The sequence below is a fragment of the Schistocerca piceifrons genome, chromosome 3, assembly GCF_021461385.2.
Source record: "Schistocerca piceifrons isolate TAMUIC-IGC-003096 chromosome 3, iqSchPice1.1, whole genome shotgun sequence".
Lineage (NCBI taxonomy): Eukaryota > Metazoa > Arthropoda > Insecta > Orthoptera > Acrididae > Schistocerca > Schistocerca piceifrons.
Window position 1 is genome coordinate 557,926,279 of NC_060140.1, and position 21,069 is coordinate 557,947,347.

Genomic DNA, 21,069 nt, shown 5'->3' on the forward strand with positions numbered 1-21,069 from the left:
GGAATCCACCACTAATAAATCTCCACACCAAGTGGCGGCGCACTTCATTAAGATGGATTCACACTTGCCGGAACGTCACCGTCACGTTTTTGAGGTCAGAGGTATTTCTGGGCATTCACACTACACGGCACGTCAACGTCGAAAGGACGTCGTGACGCTAGAGCTGGTTCATAAAATACTCACCATGGTAGATCGTCATATAATGCCGGAATTTAATTTAAAGCAGTTTGCAGTGATTTCTGTTGAACTTTATGATGAGGATCGCAGAGCAAAAATAGTCTGGGATAGAAAAATGTTAAAAAATCGAGACTATGAAGGAGAGTTCCACTCTCTTTATAAGGAGCTGGAAGAGGAGGTCTCATCGTTCTATGAATATTTTACAGTGTCTGAACAAATTTTTTTTTTTGTTACTGATGACACAAATAAAAATTATGAAGAGAAATTCAACATTTAGGAGTCTAATATCGCCTCGGCAGAAGCAGATGGTTTACCTGGGGTATTTATAGATGAGCCGTTTTAGCGTACTCGAACTATGCTTACACTTATTTCTTCTTCCTGCTGACCGTCGTTATTTTATTACAAATCTTATTTTTAACTTTTGCGTACCACACCAGATTTACTCCCGCTTTTTCTGTTCGCTATTCCACTGGAAAAATCGCGAGTAAAGCACATTGAACAAGATACGTATTGTTTAGTTTGCAGTGTATTGCTTCAATGTATAAAATAAAATACTCTAACTTAGTATTGTCTTCCAGTACATATTAAGACCTTAGCAGTCAGTGGGGAATAATTTCGTATTAGTTCACACTATGTAGTTAACGTAACAGTTTCTCTCCAAGTAGGCTACATTATGACCCATCGAAACCTTGACGTGATGCGACTTGTCGATGACGTTCCGTTGACGGCGTGTGTGAATGCCACCATTTGGACTACAGAGGAGAATCCCTTTACGTAACGGACGTGACCGCGACGTTCCAACTGTGAATCCACATTCACGCGCGGCCGAGAAACGCACCGTAGGCCGCACTTCTAGGTACGCTGGCCCGCAGCTAACATCGCAGGCCGCCTCCGTGGGCGCCCGCTGCAAGCCGCAGCGGTTGTCCACACTCAGCGACTGGCCGCCCAGAATATACAGCGTCGCCAGCCGCCGGTTTCATTAACTATGGAGCCTTAATTAACACCGCCACTAACACTACAATTCGGAAGTGCTACTCTGCTATGGACCTGTTATTCGATGTCGATGTGGCTGCGCTCTGGACTTAAAACCCGAATGCTATGTTGGAACTTGGACTTCAACAGTCACTCGGCTTAGTATGTCAATGGACTTGTGATTTTGCGGCGGAATTCTGCATTTCACTTCGACTTCCTGTGTTCTCTACAGCTTTGCCCTTGGTAACAGAATTATTTGCATCAGTTCTGTGTTAATGAACTGTAGAATGCTGATATATTTATTGTGTTATTCCTGGTTGTAACAAACTATTTTCTGTAAAGCCGTAAAGAATGAAAACACCCCATAAATCAAACTCAAAGTTCGAGTTTGCACTATATTGCTAAATTAACGAAATTTCATTGTGGTTGGGTATAATCTCCCGTAAGTTTAATGCAGTATCGACTGATCTTTTCCATTTCTGATTTCAGATAACTCCTGAGGGGCTACACTGCACTCTGCCTGCGTACTTCAAACTCGCACGTCCTTGATCAGTTGCTAATCACACATGCCAAATTCCATTTAACATCTTTTATCTTTCGATAATATACTGCTTCGGTAGCCGCTGAGGGCGTCACGCACTGCTTTTTTGACATCGAAGTACGTTTCATTCGGCATTATGTAGTTACTGTTGCCTTGGAAGTTTCTTTACATATTTTGTATTCCATGGAGGATTCCTCCCGTGGTGTAGTGACATAAGGTGACGATGGAAAAGCTGAAAGTTTCTTTTAGCTGCACTCAATAGCCTTGTGGCTAAGGAACGGCTTTCCACGCTAAGTGCGTGCCATCTGCCTTCCGTATCCTCGTTATGCCGGCAGGCCCTGTTCGTGTGCGTAAAAATCGCACACCAGCCTTTGAATTAATAAATGACTTTCCCACACATCAATTGACATGAAACATTATGTAACCTTTCAGAGTAAGTGCATCTAACTACTGTACGAATTTCACCCGGGCGTTTGCCTTACCTTTCAGAGTAAGTGCATCTAACTACTGTACGAATTTCACCCGGGCGTTTGCCTTAAGTAGTTTAGGGAAACCGCAGAAAACCAAACACTGAATAGCTAGACAGGGATCTGAACTTCCACCCTCCCGAAAACGAGTCCAATGTGCTGATCACTGCGCCTCTTCTTTAAGCAACAGTGGTTGAAACAATATATTCTTATTCGGTTGGACCGAGATTGAACTTACCGTCCAGCCATCCTCATCTTGGTTGTTATGGTTTCCCTAAGTTTTGTCAGGTGGAAGCCGGGATGTTCTTCAAGAACGATAAAATGTAAATTTTTTGTCATCTTCATCCTATCTGACCTGATGTTCCGTCTATAACGACCTCGATGTCGAGACTGATAAAACAGAATTTGTTACCGCCGTTCATTAAGTACTAGAAATTGATTTTTCTTATAACCGACAAAATAATTGCAAATTTACCTCGAATTTCGGAGAACGCCGTTGAGAGCATCCAGAGCAGTTTCTTTCGTTAGAGACCTTAGCACCAATTTCTTTCCGATTCCCGCACTAACCATCTTGGCGACTTCATACTTCTGATCGAAGAAGAATGGAATCCCGATGAGAGGAACTCCGAAATAAGCTGCTTCGTTGAAGCTCTGCAGACCTCCCTGAGTGATGAACAGTCGTATATTTTTGTGAGCTGTAAAGAAAGAACGCACGAGGTGGTTTCTCATTTCACACATTTAGTTGACTTTTAAGAGGAGAGAAACAATTGAGAGCCCATACCGAGTACGTCCTGCTGCGGCAGCCAGCCAGCTATCATCACGTTGTCCGGCCTCCCAGGCAGCTCTGTAGCCTCGAACTTCCAGAGCACCCTCTGCGGCAGTTCTGCGAACGCTTGTAGCAGCGCTGCGAGTGTGTTCTCAGGAAGGAAGCTGCTCTTCATATTCGACCCCAGGCTGAAGTATATGAACCCGTGTTCAGCTCCATCCAGAAAGTCCTGTATTTCCTATTGAAGATACAAAATGTAAGAGAGATCCTCCCCCTACCTTACAAGGTCGGTATATAAAATGAGTGCCGGCCGGAGTGACCGTGCGGTTCTGGGCGCTACAGTCTGGAACAGAGCGACCGCTACGGTCGCAGGTTCGAATCCTGCCTCGGGCATGGATGTGTGTGATGTCCTTAGGTTAGTTAGGTTAGTTAGGTTTAATTAGTTTTAAGTTCTAGGGGACTTATGACCTCAGCAGTTGAGTCCCATAGTGCTCAGAGCCATTTGAACCATTTTGCCTCGATGTCTTCCTCTAATACGACCTTGTGGGGATTCCAAACACTCAAGTGGTAATTAAGACTGGGTCGCAGAATTTTCTACACGGTCTAATATATAGATGCTTATATTGCCCTAGAAATCCTACCATCACAAATATAGCAGCACTCCTGAGAACTTCTTCAATGGCTTCCTTTAATCAGACCTGGTGTAGATTCCCAACACCAGAGCAGTACTCAAGAATAGCCCGCAGTAGCCTTTTATATGCCGTTTCCTTCACACAGAAACCATTCTTTCCTGAATTTCTCCCAATAAACATAAGTCGATCATTCCCCTTCCCTACTACAATCCTGACCCGCTCGTTCAATTTCATATCGTTTTGCAGCGTTACACCCAGGTATTTAAACTACATGACTGTATCAAGCAGGCCACTACTAACGGTGTTGTTATGCTCTTCAGTCGAGAGACTGTTTTGATGCAGCTCTCCATGCTGCTCTATCCTGTGCAAGCTTCTTCATATCTCAGTACCTACTACAACCTTCATCCTTCCGAATCTGCTTAGTGTATTGATCGCTTAGTGTCCCTCTACGATATTTACCCTCCAAGCTCCCCTCCAATACTAAATTAGTGATAACATGATACCTCAGAACATGTGATAGCGAGCGATCCGTTCTTCTAGTCGAGTCACAAATTTTCCTTCTCTCCAATTCTACTCAAAACCTCCTCACTAGTTATGTGATCTACCCATCTAATCTTCAGCAATCTTCTCTAGCACCACATTTCGAAAGCTTCTATTCTCTTCTTGTTTAAACTATTTACCGTCCACGTTTCAATTCTAAACAGGGTCACACTCCATCCAAATACTTTCAGAAACGACTTCCTGACACTTAAATCTATACTCGATGTTAACAAATTTCTTTTCTTCAGAAACGCTTTCCTTGCCATTGCCAGTCTACATTTTATATCCTCTCTACTTCGACCACCATCAGCTATTTTGCTCTCCAAATAGCAAAACTCCTTTACTACGTTAAGTGTCTAATTTCTTAATGTAATTCCTTCGGCATCGCCCGATTTAATTCGACTACGTTCCATTATCCTCGTTTTGATATTGTTGATGTTCATCTTATATCCTCCTTTCAAGACACTGTCCATTCCGTTCAACTGCTCTTCCAAGTCCTTTGCTGTCTCTGACAGAATTACAATGTCATCGGCGAACCTCGAATTTTTTATTTCTTCTCCATGGATTTTAATTCCTACTCTGAATTTTTCTTTTGTTTCCTTTACTGCTTGCTCAATATACTGATTGGATGACATCGGCGATAGGCTACAACCCCGTATCACTCCCTTCCCAACCACTGCTTCCCTTTCATGCCCCTCGATTCTTATAACTGCCATCTGGTTTCTGTACAAATTGTAAATAGCCTTTCGCTCCCTGTAATTTACCCGTGCCACCTTCAGAATTCGAAAGAGAGTATTCCGGTTAATATTGTCAAAAGCTTTCTCTAATTCTACAAATGCTAGAAACGTAGGTTTGCTTTTCTTAATCTAGCTTCTAAGATAAATCGTAGGGTCAGTATTGCCTCACGTGTTCCAACATTTCTGCGGAATCCAAACTGATCTTCCCCGAGGTCAGCTTCTACCAGTTTTTCCATTCGTCTGTAAGGAATTAGTGTTAGTATTTTGCAGCCGTGACATACGAAACTGATAGTTCGGTAATTTTCGCATCTGTCAACACGTGCTTTCTTTGGGATTTGAATTATTATGTTCTTCTTGAAGTCTGAGGGTATGTCGCCTGTCTCATACATCTTGCTCACCAGATGGTCGAGTTTTGTCATAGCTGGCTTTCCCAAGGCTATCAGTAGTTCTAATATAATGCTTTCTACTCCCTTGTTTCGACTTAGGTCTTCCAACGCTCTCTCAACTCTTCGCGCAGTACCGTATCTCCCATTTGATCTTCATCGACATCCTCTTCCATTTCCGTAATATTGTCCTCAAGTACATCGCCCTTGTATAGATCCTCTATGTACTCCTTCCACCTTTCTGCTTTCCCTTCTTTGCTTAGAACTGGGTTTCCATCTGAGCTCTTGATATTCATACAAGTGGTTCTCTTTTCTCCAAAGGTCTCTTAAATTTTCCTGTAGGCAGTATCTATCTTACCCCTAGTGAGATAAGCCTCTACTTCCTCAAATTTGTCCTCTAGCCATCCCTGCTTAGCCATTTTGCACTTCCTGTCGATCCTATTTTTGGGCGTTTGTATTCCTTTTTGCCTGCTTCATTTACTGCATTTTTATATTTTCTCCTTTCATTAATTAAAATCAATATATCTATCAGTAAAGTGGTACCATGCGATTCGGGCATACAGGTTTACTAAGTAACGTGGCGTAAGATTGTCACTTTGAACGGAGATATTGAAAAATAGGTTTTTTTGAGTAAAGAGATTCAACAGATTCAGAAGGATGTAGGTTGCAGTAGATACTAGGAGATGAAGAAGCTTGCACAGGGTAGAGAAACACGGAGAGCTGGATCAAACCAGTCTCTGGACTGAAGACCACAACAAAAACTACCGCTTAGTTTAGCCAGAAGGGTTGTGAGTACTATGGTGTGTGGGAATCCTGAATAAAACCAACCTGCTTTCAGAAAAAAAGTATTGCTTTACCTATGGTACACCCCTCGTACGTATTACTGTAAAGAAAGCCGCTGTAGGGTTGAGACGAGTGAGAGAGAGATGAATAACAGCAATGAGGAACAACAGCGGAACATTATTCCCTATTAACTAGTTTTAGGCCGTAGCATCTCGCTATTTCATGTCAGGGCGACTAGTGGTTGTCTTCCGATCGCATGAATCACGTAGATTCTTTACGTCTAGCAAATAACAAACATCACACTCTGTCTCCAGTTTCTCATTACTCTCATCAGTGCACGAAAACTTAGAGCCAGTCTTTTGTTAACAAGGAGCTTACCTAAAGGCCCACCGTGGTGGGCAACGACTATGCTCCAGAACACCAACAAAAGCGAAGCTGAGTGACCATGCTGGATCCTATTTAAAAACGCAGTTCCAACAAGAAAACACCAGACTGCCAAGGCAGACAATATTTTTTATTACCACACTGAACAGCTGTTCCTGCAGTGAACTACGTCTGTCTTACAAGTGAGCACTGAGAAACTCTCCAGGACTCTTATGACTCCAGTGGTCACCGCTGCCTTGGTTGGCAGTAATAATTACAGTTTCAACGGCGTTTCATTAAAATTAACCTGGCACGTGATCACTCCTCTACAAAGGAAATTATTATCTGTAATTTCCTCCTCTCGTTTCAGAGACACACAGAAAATCGTGAGGTTTCTTATTTTATTTTATAGCTTAATTCCCTAATACAGTAAATGTAGTATCACAGACTCTTCTGCTAAGTATAAACTGAATTACTGTTCCATGTTTCATCATGTGCTATATAGTTTGAGTTTCACTTCGAAGATTACTGTTTATAAAGACTGGGTCGTCTGCTTCGCTCCTTACCATGGTGAGTGCTTCATAGTATATTACTTTCACAATGGCTATTGGAATGCAAGTTTTTCTCATTTCTCAGAACTGCATGGCTGATCATAAGATTTGCGTGTTTCACAGAGTATGAAAAGCAGTTCAATTACATGCTCGTAAATTTTCGGGTTGTATGGTCGCTGTCCAAGATTTTTTTCCGTTCCTACTGTTTTACGGACCACGACTGAAGCCCGGAAGATTTATCAGCAACTAAGGACCTGGTCGTGAAAGCCTTCATTTTATGAACTAGCCCTTTTATTGAGGAGACATGGCTTTGCTGTTTTCTTAGCAAACAGAGGATTTTTGCGTGGTATTTAATCAAAATTGGTTCAGACCATAGTGTGGGACACGAAATGGACAAGAACCATGATCGTAGCACATTCGATGGCGGCCGAAACAACAAGCCAGGACTCTGGGGCATTCTGTCTCTAAATTCGCACTAGCGATGAGTTTCCCAACAGGCAAAGAATTTGTGAACAATATCTCAATTGGAGTATGCTTAACATCTGCATGCCCTGGAGCTATTTTGCCGTTTAGGGGTCTTGTAGCAATTAAACTGGCGCATCGTCATCTCTTACACTCCTTCACTCTTGGATGACCTTTCTGCATACGTTGAAGTGTCTCACATCTCCTGTACCAGATGAGTGTTCCATAGAAGATATCTATCGATGTGTCTACGATAGGTCAGCTTAAGTTTTGACGCCGGCAAGTCCGAGTGTTTTTAGCATTTTTTGTTACTCTTCAGTAGCACCCTCTTTAGCTATGGTAAAGAAGGATGACTTGCAAAAAAGAGTTTCTCCCAAAATCATACCAAAGTAATAGGTTGCTGATATCATCCAAGAATCTGCCAAGAATCCGCTATTTCCACATTATGTAGCTATCGTAAAGCTGTGTCGGCTCTCTGGTTCATCTATTGGGCACTGTTCCACAACTAAAATAACAGTCAGTGAGGCGTCAGTATCTGGTGCGATGCTTTCATTCCTCCTTCCACAAAAAATATATTTTTGGAGTACAGACACGTTGTATCCTTAATGCTACAGAAAGCGCTTTATCTTATTCAACAAAGACTTAATTTGCTGTTTTTTTCTGTCTTCACTTATCAATCCTTATAGGGGTATTTCTTCATCATTGACTGTAATAACACAGATTTCAATAGTATGTTGCAAATGCTGACAGCGTTATCATGTCACTGATGTCGTACATATTCCATCTAACTCATTTAGAGAAAAGGCATATGACATCATTTAATCATTGCTGTGTTGGTATGTAAAGAGCGGCATGCTGAGATTTGAAATTTTCTCGTTTGAGACCGTAATAATGCGTTTTCACAATTACAACTGATTGTAAGGTACAGTGTTTATTTAGTAGTGCGTATAAATAAGATTCAAATGTGTAAATACTAAAAAATAATCACGTCACTTACGAGTAATTTCTCTGTGGACAGTTCATTGCAAGCGACGACATTGTTCAACAGACAATAGGCTTGACGATAAAGTCACATAAATAAACACGGAAATCGCTAATCGTTGTTTACATTTATTTCTATAGTTCTTCATTCTAAGCGTACAGTTCCGATAAGAACAAGCAATTAACATTACTTTGTTCCCTATGGTAGAATATGAGACAGAACTTACCTTTGGCAGCGGTTTCCTCTCTTGAACGATGTGCATTCCTGTGACCTGTACCACATTTGGCAGCAATGGCTGTGGGTAGTCTATACTGAAATGATTGGCAGCTATTACTAAACTGATATTGCTTATCATTTCTTCGAGATCAGGTACGTGTTTGCCGTAGTGCTTCTCTATCAGTCTGCTGTGTGCGGGAAGGACATGGTTGTAGAAGTGGCTTAGCAAGTTCAGAACGTCGTAACTGTTGCGCATTCTGTCCCAGAAGCTCATGTGAGATGTGAGCACCGAATGTGAATCTGGTATATAGGACGGATTGTACGGATTTCCAATCAGGCTGTTAAGAGTGGGGGTCATCCCCACCGAGAGGAATCCGACGACAGGTGGTGAACCCAGTTCGTGGATAAAGCCAAAATAGCACCAGAAGAATAATGTCTCGAGGACGACCAAGTCAAATTTGTCCTTCGATCTGAAACACGAAATATTTAAGTGATATGTTGTTTAAAATTGAAAATATGATTGACAAACACCCTCACAAAATACATTTAGTAATTTGCATCCCCGTGACTGAATACGATTACTTATATTATCAATATAACCAAACATTTAGGGGCAGAAAATACAGATGTGTCGGTCATCGTAACGTGTATAAGGGCCAACAGAAATGTTTTCATTTGCTGTAGCGCATATGCAACCTAGCCCGACTCCCATGCGGGCGTACAAACACCGACATATGAGCAAGGTACTAGATTCGTAGTCGCGTCTTTCCGATGCTCGTGCTGTAAACGGGGAAGTGTGAAATACAGCGACGTTATTACGAAAAGCGTCCAAACACGACAAAGGTGCTGTTACTCTGTTCTTGGCTGCCGAAGGGCAAGAACGACTAGACATCCATCGGAGAGGGAGGAATGTGTATTGGGCAGCATGTCAGTCCAAAACCACAGTTGGAGAATTGTGCACCAAGTTCCGTACTGATCGCGCTTCGACAGAAGACGCCGGTCGATCTGAGAGGCCAGCATCATCCATTACGGACAGGTGGGAGGGACACTCCAGCACCCACCGTATAGTCCTGATCTCTCCCCATGCGGTTACTACGCCTCCGCTCCAATGAAAGACGCCTTGAAGAGATTTCTGTTGGACGACGATATGCAAAAGACAGTTATGGACTCCTTCACACAGCAGGACACAGTGTTTTATCAAACGGGTATCTTCAACTGCTTCGTCGATGGGATGATTCTCTCAATGCTCACAGCGATTCTACCTGACTGGCATACCGATTCTGGACGGTAGGGATTCGAATGGTAACTGTTTGATTGCTAGTTATAGAAGTCTTTCAGCTTTTGAAAACTGATTTCTATAATTAGCTAAAAGAAATGGATACGCTGTTCTTAAGGGGACAAAATGAACACCCGTAAAAGTGAGTTCTGGAGTATTACAGAGGATTGTTACAGATTGTTATATGATTGTTACTGGTAATATAGCCGGCCGCGGTGGTCTCGCGGTTCTAGGCGCTCAGTCCGGAACCGCGCGACTGCTACGGTCGCAGGTTCCAATCCTGCCTCGGGCATGGATGTGTGTGATGTCCTTAGGTTAGTTAGGTTTAAGTAGTTCTAAGTTCTAGGGGACTGATGACCACAGATGTTAAGTCCCATAGTGTTCAGAGCCACTGGTAATATAGAAACGATATAGTGGATAACGTATGAGTCCGCATAAGGCTGTTCTTATGTGTTGGAAGAATGGGACGCCAGAAGATCGTGGCGAAATGCAGGTAGACTTGCTGAGGATCGGTGATTAGTGCAGAGCCTGGCAGTTGAGCTGGCAAGAAATTACACCGCACCGCACGCTACTGGCGAAAAATATCTGAAAACAATAAGGGCCGTAGAATATGTAGGAGAAGCCATCAGGTATGACCTAAGTGAAAGAAAGACAAGCGAAAGTATGAGGTTAATTGGAAGAAACTTAATAATGACACATCATTCGTCCACTAAACAAGTGCCCGCAAAACACTCGTTATATCAATATATCGGTTTACAGTGATATTTCAGAGAACATTTGTTCTTAGGAGGATCGGTTAAAATAATACTTCCTCCCACATAAGTCTGGCGGAACGACAGAGGAGTAACAGAAGTTAGTAGTCTCGAAGAGGGGTGGGAGCGGGGGGGAGGGGAACAAAGTATACTTTTAGTCGCTCTTCCCTCCCCCCATTCGCAAGTGTTAAAAGAATGAGAGGGAATGGTAGAGCGTGCCCGATTTCTGGCAGGGGTGGTTACGAGAAAATCCAAAGAGATTCTGGTCGTATGTAAAGTACACTAGTGGCAAAAAACAGTCAATACCGTCACTGCGCGATAGCGATGGAAATGTTGCCGATGATGGTGTCACTAAAGCGGAGTTACTAAATACAGTTTTCCGTAAATCCTTCACGAAAGAAGACGAAGTAAATATTCCAGAATTCAAACCAGAACAGCTGTTAGCATGAGTAACATAAAAGTAGATATCTTAGGTGTTGCGAAACAACTCAAATCACTCTAGAAAGACAAGTCTTCCGGTCCAGATGGTATACCAATCATGCTCCTTTCAGAGTATGCAGACACAACAGCGCTTTTCTTAGCAATTATATACAACCGCTTACTTGACGAAAGGTCTGTTCCTAATGACTGGAAAGCAGCACAGGTCACACCAATATTCAAGAAAGGAAATAGGAGTAACCCATTGAATTACAGACCCATATCACTGACCTCGATTTGCAGTAGGATTTTGAAGTATACACTATACTCGAACATTATGAATCACTTTGAAGAAAATAAGCCGGCCGTAGTGGCCGAGCGGTTCTAGACGCTACAGTCTGGAACCGCGAGAACGCTACGGTCGCACGTTCGAATCCTTCCTCGGGCATGAGTGTGTGTGATGTCCTTATGTTAATTAGGTTTAAGTAGTTCTAAGTTCTACGGGACTGATGACCTCAGATGTTAAGTCCCAGAGTGCTCAGAGCCACTTTAACCATTTCTGGAGAAAATGACTTATTGATACATAACCAACACAGATTCAGAAAATATCGTTCTTGTGCAACGCAGCTAGCTCTTTAATCCCACGAAGTAATGAGTGCTGTCGACAAGGAATCTCAAATCGATTCCATATTCCTAGATTTCCAGAAGGCTTTTGATACCGTTCCTCACAAGTGACTATTAATCAAATTGCGTGCATAGGGAGTATCGACTCAGTTGTGTTACTGGATTCGTGATTTCCTCTCAGAGAGATCACAGTTCGTAGTGATAGACGGTAAAGCATCGAGTAGAACAGAAGTGATATCTGGCGTTTCGCAAGGTAGTGTCATAGGCCCTCTGCTGCTCCTGATTTACATAAATGATGTAAGTGATAATCTGAGCAGCCCCCTTAGAATGTTTGCAGATGACGCTGTAATTTACCGTCTAGTAAAATCATCAGACGATCAATTGCAATTACAAAATGATCTAGAGATAATTTTTGTATGGTGCTGAAAGTGGCAATTGACACTAAACAGAGAAAAGTGCGACGTCATCCACATGGATACTAAAAGAAATCCGACAAATTTTGGGTATACGATAAATCGCACAAATCTAAGGGGTGTCAATTAGACTAAATACCTAGGAATTACAATTACGAGCAACTTAAATTGGAAAAGACCTATAGATAATATTGTGGGGAAGGCGAAACAAAGACTGCGCTTTGTTGGTAGAACACTTAGAAGATGTGACAAACCCACTGAAGAGACAGCCTACATTACACTTGTCCGTCCTCTGCTGGAATAGACCTGCGCGGTATGGGATTCTTAACAGGTAGGATTGACGGAGGACATCGAAAAGTGCAAAGAAAGGCAGCTCGTTTCGTGTTATCGCACAATAGGGGTGAGAGTGTCACTGATATGATACGCGAGTTGGGGTGGCAATCACTGAAATAAAGGTTGTTTTCTTTGCGGCGAGATCTATTTACGAAATTTCAATCACACAACTTTCTCTTTCGAATGCGAAAATATTTTGTTGACACCCACCTAAGTAGGGAGAAATGATCAGAATAATAAAATAAGAGAAATCAAAGCTCGAACGGAAAGATTTAGGCGTTCCTTTTTCCCACCCGCTATTCGAGAGTGCAATGTTAGAGAAGTAGTACGAAAATGGACCTATGAACCCTATGCCAGGCTCTTAAGTGTGGATTGCAGAGTAACCATGTAGATGTGGATGTAGAACGTACAGTCGCATGAAGACCAGGCTCCTAACGCCACGTTTCACAGCCGAGAGGGAAGACCATCGTGGTCGTACTGCATCTGCAGCAGCAGTTTCAGCAGAATTTGGTACCACAGTGACACAAAGAACTGTTACTAATCGGTTACTCCGTGGACAGCTCCGGTCCAGGTGCCCTGTAGCATGCGTTTCACCGACCCCAAACAGCCACCAACTTCAGTGATGTCAAGCGAGAGCTCATTGGAGTACAGAGTGGAGGTCTCGTGCGTTTTCTGATGAAAGCTGGTTCTGCCTCGGTGCCAGTGATGACCGTGTTTTGGTTAGAAAGAGGCCAGTTGAGGGCCTCAAGCAACCTGTCTGCGTGCTAGACACACTGGACCTCACTTGGAGATATAGCCTCGCATGCGATTTCGTATAACAGCAGAAGGACTCTCGTGGTTTCCTCGAGTGCCCTGACTACAAATCTGCACTTAATCTGGTGACTCGACGTGTTGTAGCGCCATTCCTGAACAGTCTTCCTGGAAATGTTTCCTAACAGTGTAACGCTCTCCCAAATCCACCTGTTGTAACTCAACATCTCTACGGAGTGTTGGTATGTCGCCTTGGCCTGCTCGATCACCATATCTGTATCCAGTCGAGCACATATGGGGAGATCATCGGACGCCCACTCCAGCGTCATACTCAAACTGACATCCAACACCTGTACAACAAATGCATGCACGTCTGCATGTTTGGAATCAACATTCTAGTGGTTACACCGGTTATTAATGTACTAGTATTGCACATTTGCAATGGCTAATCTCGTGCTTGCATTAACCTGTGAACTTGCAATGTCAATCGCTTAAATGTGTTATCTAGAGAAATGTGTTTCTGAAATTTTATTGCTGTCCATTAAGGACTTTTTGGTGTTGCGAATTTTTCCCGTCACTGTACATTTGCACTGTGACAAATTTCATTGCCAATGTTTTGGTTAGTAGGGGCCTTAAACTGCATTGCCAACATTGTGGTAAGCAGAAGGCGAAATATGAAGTGCTTTTTTAGATGTTGTGAGATCGTAAAAAGTAATGAGTAGTCACTTGACATAAAATGTCACAACGAATAACATACAGTTCTGCAGTAAACGTTTAACTGCTGTTTCTAAACGTTTGTATTGTATTACTGTCCTGTGCCCTACTACGTTTATTTTCTTGTTTGTATATTCGTAGTTTGTGCAGAAAAATACTGGAAACGAATACTGTTAAGCTTTGGACATAATTTGAGAAGGGAGTTCTACGAGGGTCCGGATACGTTGGTGGATAGCAAACGAAGAATGAGTAGGTCAAAGGAGTCGAAGTACTTTGCACCGACAGTTCACTACAGCTCTCTTCGAACCGGGTTTCTGATACAAATTATAAAATCGCTAAACAACAGTACAAATGAATAGAAATTATAAATAACCATTTTTGAATAGAATGTATCGTAGGGTCTCTGACATGGTATTTCAATAGTGCAGCTAATTAATACAATGTTTTCAACCTATTTTGTGTTTACATGTTGTCGATGTGAACCCACTGTCCTCTAACTTGTCTCAATCATTATTACCTGTGGTTAATCGAAAGTATCACCTGTAGACGTGTGTCATCCAACGCTTATCCAATAGTCGCGCTGTATCGAACAGTGGTAACTCCAATGTGGCAATGAAATCGTATTTTCATTGGTCATAGTTTGAACTTGATCGAAGTCATGATTGTCGATTCTTCCAACAGATAACTTCCCACAGTTTATATTGTTGTTGTGATCTTCAGTCCAGAGACTGGTTTGATGCAGCTCTCCATGCTACTCTATCCTGTGCAAGCTTCTTCATCTCCCAGTACCTACTGAAACTTACATCCTTCTGAATCTGCTTAGTTTACTCATCTCTTGGTCTCCCTCTACGAGTTTTACCCTCCACACTGCCCTCCAATGCTAAATTGGTGATCCCTTGATGCCTCAGAACATGTCCTACCAACTGGTCTTTGTTCTTGTCAAGTTGTGCCACAAAATCCTCTTCTCCCCAATTCTATTCAATACCTCCTCGTTAGTTATGTGATCTACCCATCTAATCTTCAGCATTCATCTGTAGCACCACATTTCGAAAGCTTCTATTCTCTTCTTGTCCAAACTATTTATCGTCCATGTTTCACTTCCATACATGGCTACACTCCATACAAATACTTTCAGAAACGACTTCCTTACACTTAAATCTATACTCGATATTAACAAATTCCTCTTCTTCAGAAACGCTTTCATTGTCATTGCCAGTCTACATTTTATACCTTCTCTACTTCGACCATCATCAGTTATTTTGCTCTCCAAATAGCAAAACTCGTTTACTACTGTAAGTGTCTCATTTCCTAATCTAATTCCCTCAGCATCACCCGACTTAATTAGACTACATTCCATGATCCTCGTTTTGCTTTTGTTGATGTTCATCTTATATCCTCCTTTCAAGACACTGTCCATTCCATTCAACTGCTCTTCCAAGTCCTTTGCTGTCTCTGACAGAATTACAATGTCATCGGCGAACCTCAAAGTTTTTATTTCTTCTCCATGGATTTTAATACCTACTCCGAATTTTTCTTTTGTTTCCTTTGCTGCTTGCTCAGTATACAGATTGAATAACATCGGGGATAGGGTGCAACCCTGTCTCACTCCCTTCCCAACCAGTGCTTCCCTTTCATGCCCCTCGACTCTTATAACTGCCATCTGGTTTCTGTAGAAATTGTAAATAGCCTTTTACCCCTGCCACCTTCAGAATTTGAAAGAGAGTATTCCAGTCAACATTGGCAAAAGCTTTCTGTAAGTCTACAAATTCTAGAAAAGTTGGTTTGTCTTTTCTTAATTTGTTTTCTAAGATAAGTCGTAGGGTCAGTATTGCCTCACGTGTTCCAACATTTCTACGGAATCCAAACTGATCTTCCCCGAGGTCGGCTTCTACCAGTCTTTCCATTCGTCTGTGAACAATTCGTGTTAGTATATTTCAGCCTAGGCTTATTAAACTGATAGTTTATGTAAGCGGCAGTTTACTCACCAGAGAAGGTGTTAACGACTAAAATGCCTAACAGTCGTGTGCAAATCACCTCAAATAACTCAGTGCTCCAAATTTATCTTCTGATTGTCAGTTACATTACAGATGCCTTCTTTCCAAAGTTGTGTGCCTAAAAAATTAACGTGTATTTTCGTAGTATCAAAGATGCAGTTTGTTTGAATGTAGTAGAGTTAGAAACTGTGTGACTAATGCCGCGAAAATTACGCATACAATATTCATCTACCATTTGAGAATGAGAGCATTTATGACTTCCAGCGAACTTAACACATAATTTCAAATAAAAAAAAAAGTTTTCTCTCTGACACCACCTAAATACTATTGCAAGGAAAATAGTTTATTTACTCCAATCTGGGCGTTGATCATTGCACTCTAGTGAGAGTAGCGGAAGAACTGAGTGGTAACTGCAGCCAGTCATCGCATTTGTTAAGCTACGTGCACTTGAATGCTTAGCAAAACACACAAAGCCCGAGATTAGATGACGTCGATACGACTCTGATTCCTATTGGATTGTCATTGATTAACAGAGTTGTTGGATGTCCTCCAGACGGATATCGTGCTAAATTTTGTCAGTTTGTCGGGTTGGATCGTAAAAATCCCGAGAGGATTGGAGGGCCCTGTCTATATTTCTCCAAACGTTCTCAACGGTGACCCGGCTGGACAAGATAGGACATGGCAAGCGCGAAGATAAGCAGTAGAAACTCTTGACGAGTGCAGGTGGGCATTATATTGCTGAAATGTACTACGAGGATGGCTTGCAAAGAAAGGCAACAAAACGGGGCGTAGAATATCCATGCCTTTCTGGTGCGCTGTAGGGGTGTCGCAGACGACATCTAAGGGGTTCTGCAATGAGAACAAATGCCACCCTGTGCATAACTTCTCGTTGTCGGACCATATCGCGGTTGACAGTCAGTTGGGTATCCCACAGCTGTCCGGGGCGTTTCCTGACACATTTTTGCTGTTCATCATGGCACAGTTCGAAGCAGGAATCATCACTCAAGACAGTTCTACTCCAGTCAAAGATATTCTAGGCCGAAAGCGTGTGTCGAGACGCCTCAGACTGTCGCCCACCATACGGCCCGACAACATGGAGTGATGGTCTAAGGTGCCTTTTTTTCCATAGCAGAATCGCTTTGGTTGACATCTGCGGCACCCTTAGGCTACAGTGATACCTCGAGGAATTTCCAAGCCCCGTTTTCCTGACCTTCACAGTAAGCCATCCTGGTTTTACATTTAACAAGACACTGCCCGTCCGCACTTGGCGAAAGTTTCCACTGCTTGTTTCATGCTTGCCGAGCCAGCAAAGACTCAAGATCTACCAATAGTTCAGAATGTTTGGAGCATTATGGTAATGGACCTCCAACCAGCTTGGGATTTTGACGATCTAACGCGCCAGTCAGACGGAAAGCACGATATTCTTTAGGAGGACATCCAACGGCTCAGTAAATCAATGACAAGCCAAATAACTGCTTGAATAATGGACATAGGTGAACCGACGCGTTATTGACCAGCTCAGTTTTTGAAAGTTTTCTCTTGAATAAATAATTCAAAATACGCTACTGGTCATTAAAATTACTACACCACGAAGATGACGTGCTACAGACGCGAAATTTAACCGATAGGAAGAAATTGCTGTTGTATGCAAATGATTAGCTTTTCAGAGCATTCACACAAGGCTGGCGCCGGTGGCGACACCTGCAACGCTGACACGAGGAAAGTTTACGACCGATTTCTCATACACAAACAGCAGTTGACCGGCGTTGCCTGGTCAGATGTTGCTGTGATGCCTCCTGTAAGGAGGAGAAATGCGTACCATCACGTTTCCGACTTTGATAAAGGTCGGATTGTAGCCTATCGCGATTGCGGTTCATCGTATCGTGACACTGCTGCTCGCGTTGGTCGAGATCCAATGACTGTTAGCAGAATATGGAATCAGTGGGTTCAGGAGGGTAATACGGAACGCCGTGCTGGATCCCAACGGCCTCGTATCACTAGCAGACGAGATGAAGGCATCTTATCTGTATGGCTGTAACGGATCGTGCAGCCACGTCTCGATCCCTGAGTCAACAGATGGGGACGTTTGCAAGACAACAACCATCTGCACGAACAGTTCGACGACGTTTGCAGCAGCAGGGACTATCATCCCGGAGCCCATGGCTGCGGTTACCCTTGATACTGCATCACAGACAGGAGCGCCTGCGATGGTGTACTCAACGACGAACCTGGGTGCACGAATGGCAAAACGTCATTTTTTCGGATGAATCCAGGTTCCCTTTACAGCATCATGATGGTCGCATCCGTGTTTGGTGACATCACGGTGAACGCACATTGGAAGCGTGTATTCGTCACCGCCATACTGGCGTATCTCCCGGCGTGATGGTATGGAGTGCCATTGGTTACACGTCTCGGTCACCTTTTGTTCGCATTGACGGCACTTTGAACAGCGGACATTACATTTCAGATGTGTTACGACCCGTAGCTCTACCCTTAATTCGACCCCTGCAAAACCCTACATTTCAGCAGGATAATACATGAACGCATGTTGCAGATCGTGTACGGGCCTTTCTGGATACAGAAAATGTTCGACTGCTGCCCTGGCCAGCACAATCTCTCACCAACTGAAAACGCCTAGTCAATGGTGGCCGAGCAACTGGCTCGTCAAAATACGCCAGTCACTACTCTTGATGAACTGTGGTATCGTGTTGAAGCTGCATGGGCAGCTGTACCTGTACACGCCATCCAAGCTCTGTTTGACTCAATGCCCAGCCGTATCAAGGCCGTTATTGCGGCCAGAGGTGGTTGTTCTGGGTACTGATTTCCCAGGACCTATGCACCCAAATTGCGTGAAAATGTAATCACATGTCAGTTCTGGTATAATATATTTGTCCAATGAATACCCGTTTACCATCTGCATTTCTTCTTCGTGTAGCAATTTTAATGGTCAGTAGTGTACTATCATTTGGTTGTCTGTACATATAAATCATGTCTACTGATTTCCGTCCCATTCAGGTAATTCCTTCGTGGTGCGTCGTTTGTTCTGCCTTAGAGTGTATACGACTGCTGAATTAAAAAGTGGTGTCTGTTCTTTCGCAAATATCCGGAAGAACAGACTCGCACATATAAACAACTGATTTCAGTTTCCATACACATCGTGTTTTAGCTTACAACCGACACTTTTTCTATTTCTAAATTAGTAAGTAAAGATGTGTTATTCCGATTACTGCTTTCCACGAAAGGAGGCCACTAAACGTAATAATAGTTAGATAGCGGACTTCCGGAAAATTCCGCAGGATTCTAGAAGTTTCTGTAGTAAAGTGTTTTGCAATAGTAAACTGCTGGTCAATAAAGTACAGGTAGAATTGCAAACAATCAAATTTTACTTCTTGTGTGTGTGCAGTGTAATACAAAGAATAAATGATGTAATTTGTACGTTATTTGGGGTTACACAGGATGTGATATTTAGTACATAGAGCTACCGACTCAGGCAGAGATATCCCAGGTGGGCATCGAGTTGAACTACGCTTGGATAACAGATGCATGTACGCTGTTGTGCGCAGTTTCGGCTCTTTGTCAGAGTTAATCACTTGTGGCTCGCGTCTGGTGGCGTCTCAGTCTCTAGGAAGCCCACGAGCAGATGTTTTCAATAGGATCAAGCTAGATCCAGAGAACGTGACGGGCAGTGCAATAGCAGAACACTCTCTATCAAGGTAAGGCAGAACACCATGGGTAAGATTCTGCTTTGCGATATATCATTGAAAGATAAGGCTATGGAGACCTCTAACGTGGGACGCAGCCACCTGCCCTATGTTCTCCCACTGGGTATCCGGGAGTAGCAGCAGTGGGTGAACGGAAGCTATGCAGGATCTTGGCTTGCCCTAGCCGAAGGGATATTTATGAAATGGAATTAAGTGAACTGAAATAAAAACTAAGAGGTAGCACCCGAGTGAGACATAAAAACATGTGTCTTGCGAACAAAAAAATCTTTATATTAGACTGAACAGTGGTTTATTTAAATCTTGGTGTAAGGCCAATTGCTTTTACACAAATGAATGTTTATAGTTTCCACAGTGCGTCGAGGTCGAAATTTTCCGTCTTAAATGTGGGAAAATCTGTTTAGATTTACCAAATAGTAGAAATTATTCTGACATAATTCAGGCCACTATTTCAGCACTGTTACTCTCTTTGTAACAATGCAGTTTCATGTTTCTGAACCTTGTTTCTGAACACATGTCGTGTTATTTGGTAGTAGGATGGGATGGATCTAGATTTAAATTTTACGGCGTATAGACGCCGTGAATCGGAACCAAACGATGTTAGTAGCGCAGATCGTCTGCAAACAAAGCAACTACCAATTCATTTTTCGGTCAGGTTTTCGAAACTTGGCAAAAGAGTGTGGCAACAGTATATCAAACGTTCTGTTTGTTTGATTACAAACACTTAAACCTGCAAACTTGACATACTTTGTTGAATTCTTGAATTCTTGCAACTAAGGCACTATCGTATACTCCACATTCTCAATGAAAATGACTCAAAAGTGTGTGATCTGCCACACGGTAATTTGTAGGGGAATTTGTTGTCAATTTTGGACGAAATATTTTCAATAAGAGGGGAGTTGGTGGAGGACATTGGGATGTAGAGAGGAGAACAAAAGGAAAATTGAAGAACCTCTCTTAGGAACTGCGTACTACGCAGCAGGAATATTTTGATGCAGAAGCGGAAGTGAAATCTGTGTTTCTGGTGGGTTGAAGGTAGTTCTGAAGATGCTTCGTGAACCTAAATGAGAATCTCTGGAGGAAAGGAAACCGGTATTTGAAGCTGAGTAAGAACGAGTCTGCTGCAAGCAACGTACATTTCGCGTATTGAACGCGAAGACTAAGTCAATTGGGACTTGTACGAAGGCGTATAGACAGTCGTACCATTTGCAGTGGAACAGGAGAACATATGACTAATAGTGGTACAAGGTACCCTCCGCCCTGTATATAGGTGTATCGCAGAGTATGTCTGTAGAAGTATATCTACATGGATACTCCGTAAATCATACTTAAATGCCTGGCAGAGGTTTCATCGAATCACCTTCATAATACTTCTCTGTTATTTCACTCTCGAACAGCGCGTGGTAAAAACGAACACATATATCTCTCCGTGCGAACTCTGATTCCCCTTATTTTATTTCGACAGTAGTTTTTCGGTATGTAGGAGTAGTGGGACAAGGTGACCA

The 21,069-nt window shown here is 42.7% G+C and overlaps 1 protein-coding gene across 1 annotated transcript in view; it reads right to left on the reverse strand.

Moving 5' to 3' along the window:
- The window catches only part of LOC124788834 (UDP-glucosyltransferase 2-like), a 99,900-nt gene that overhangs the window by 34,638 nt on the left and 44,193 nt on the right, over positions 1-21,069 (reverse strand). The window contains exons 3-5 of the mRNA XM_047256116.1: positions 8,583-9,042; positions 2,939-3,161; positions 2,633-2,852 (exon numbers count right to left, since the gene is read on the reverse strand). Coding sequence (XP_047112072.1) covers positions 2,633-2,852; positions 2,939-3,161; positions 8,583-9,042 — 903 coding nt within the window. The remainder of the gene's footprint in view (positions 1-2,632; positions 2,853-2,938; positions 3,162-8,582; positions 9,043-21,069) is intronic.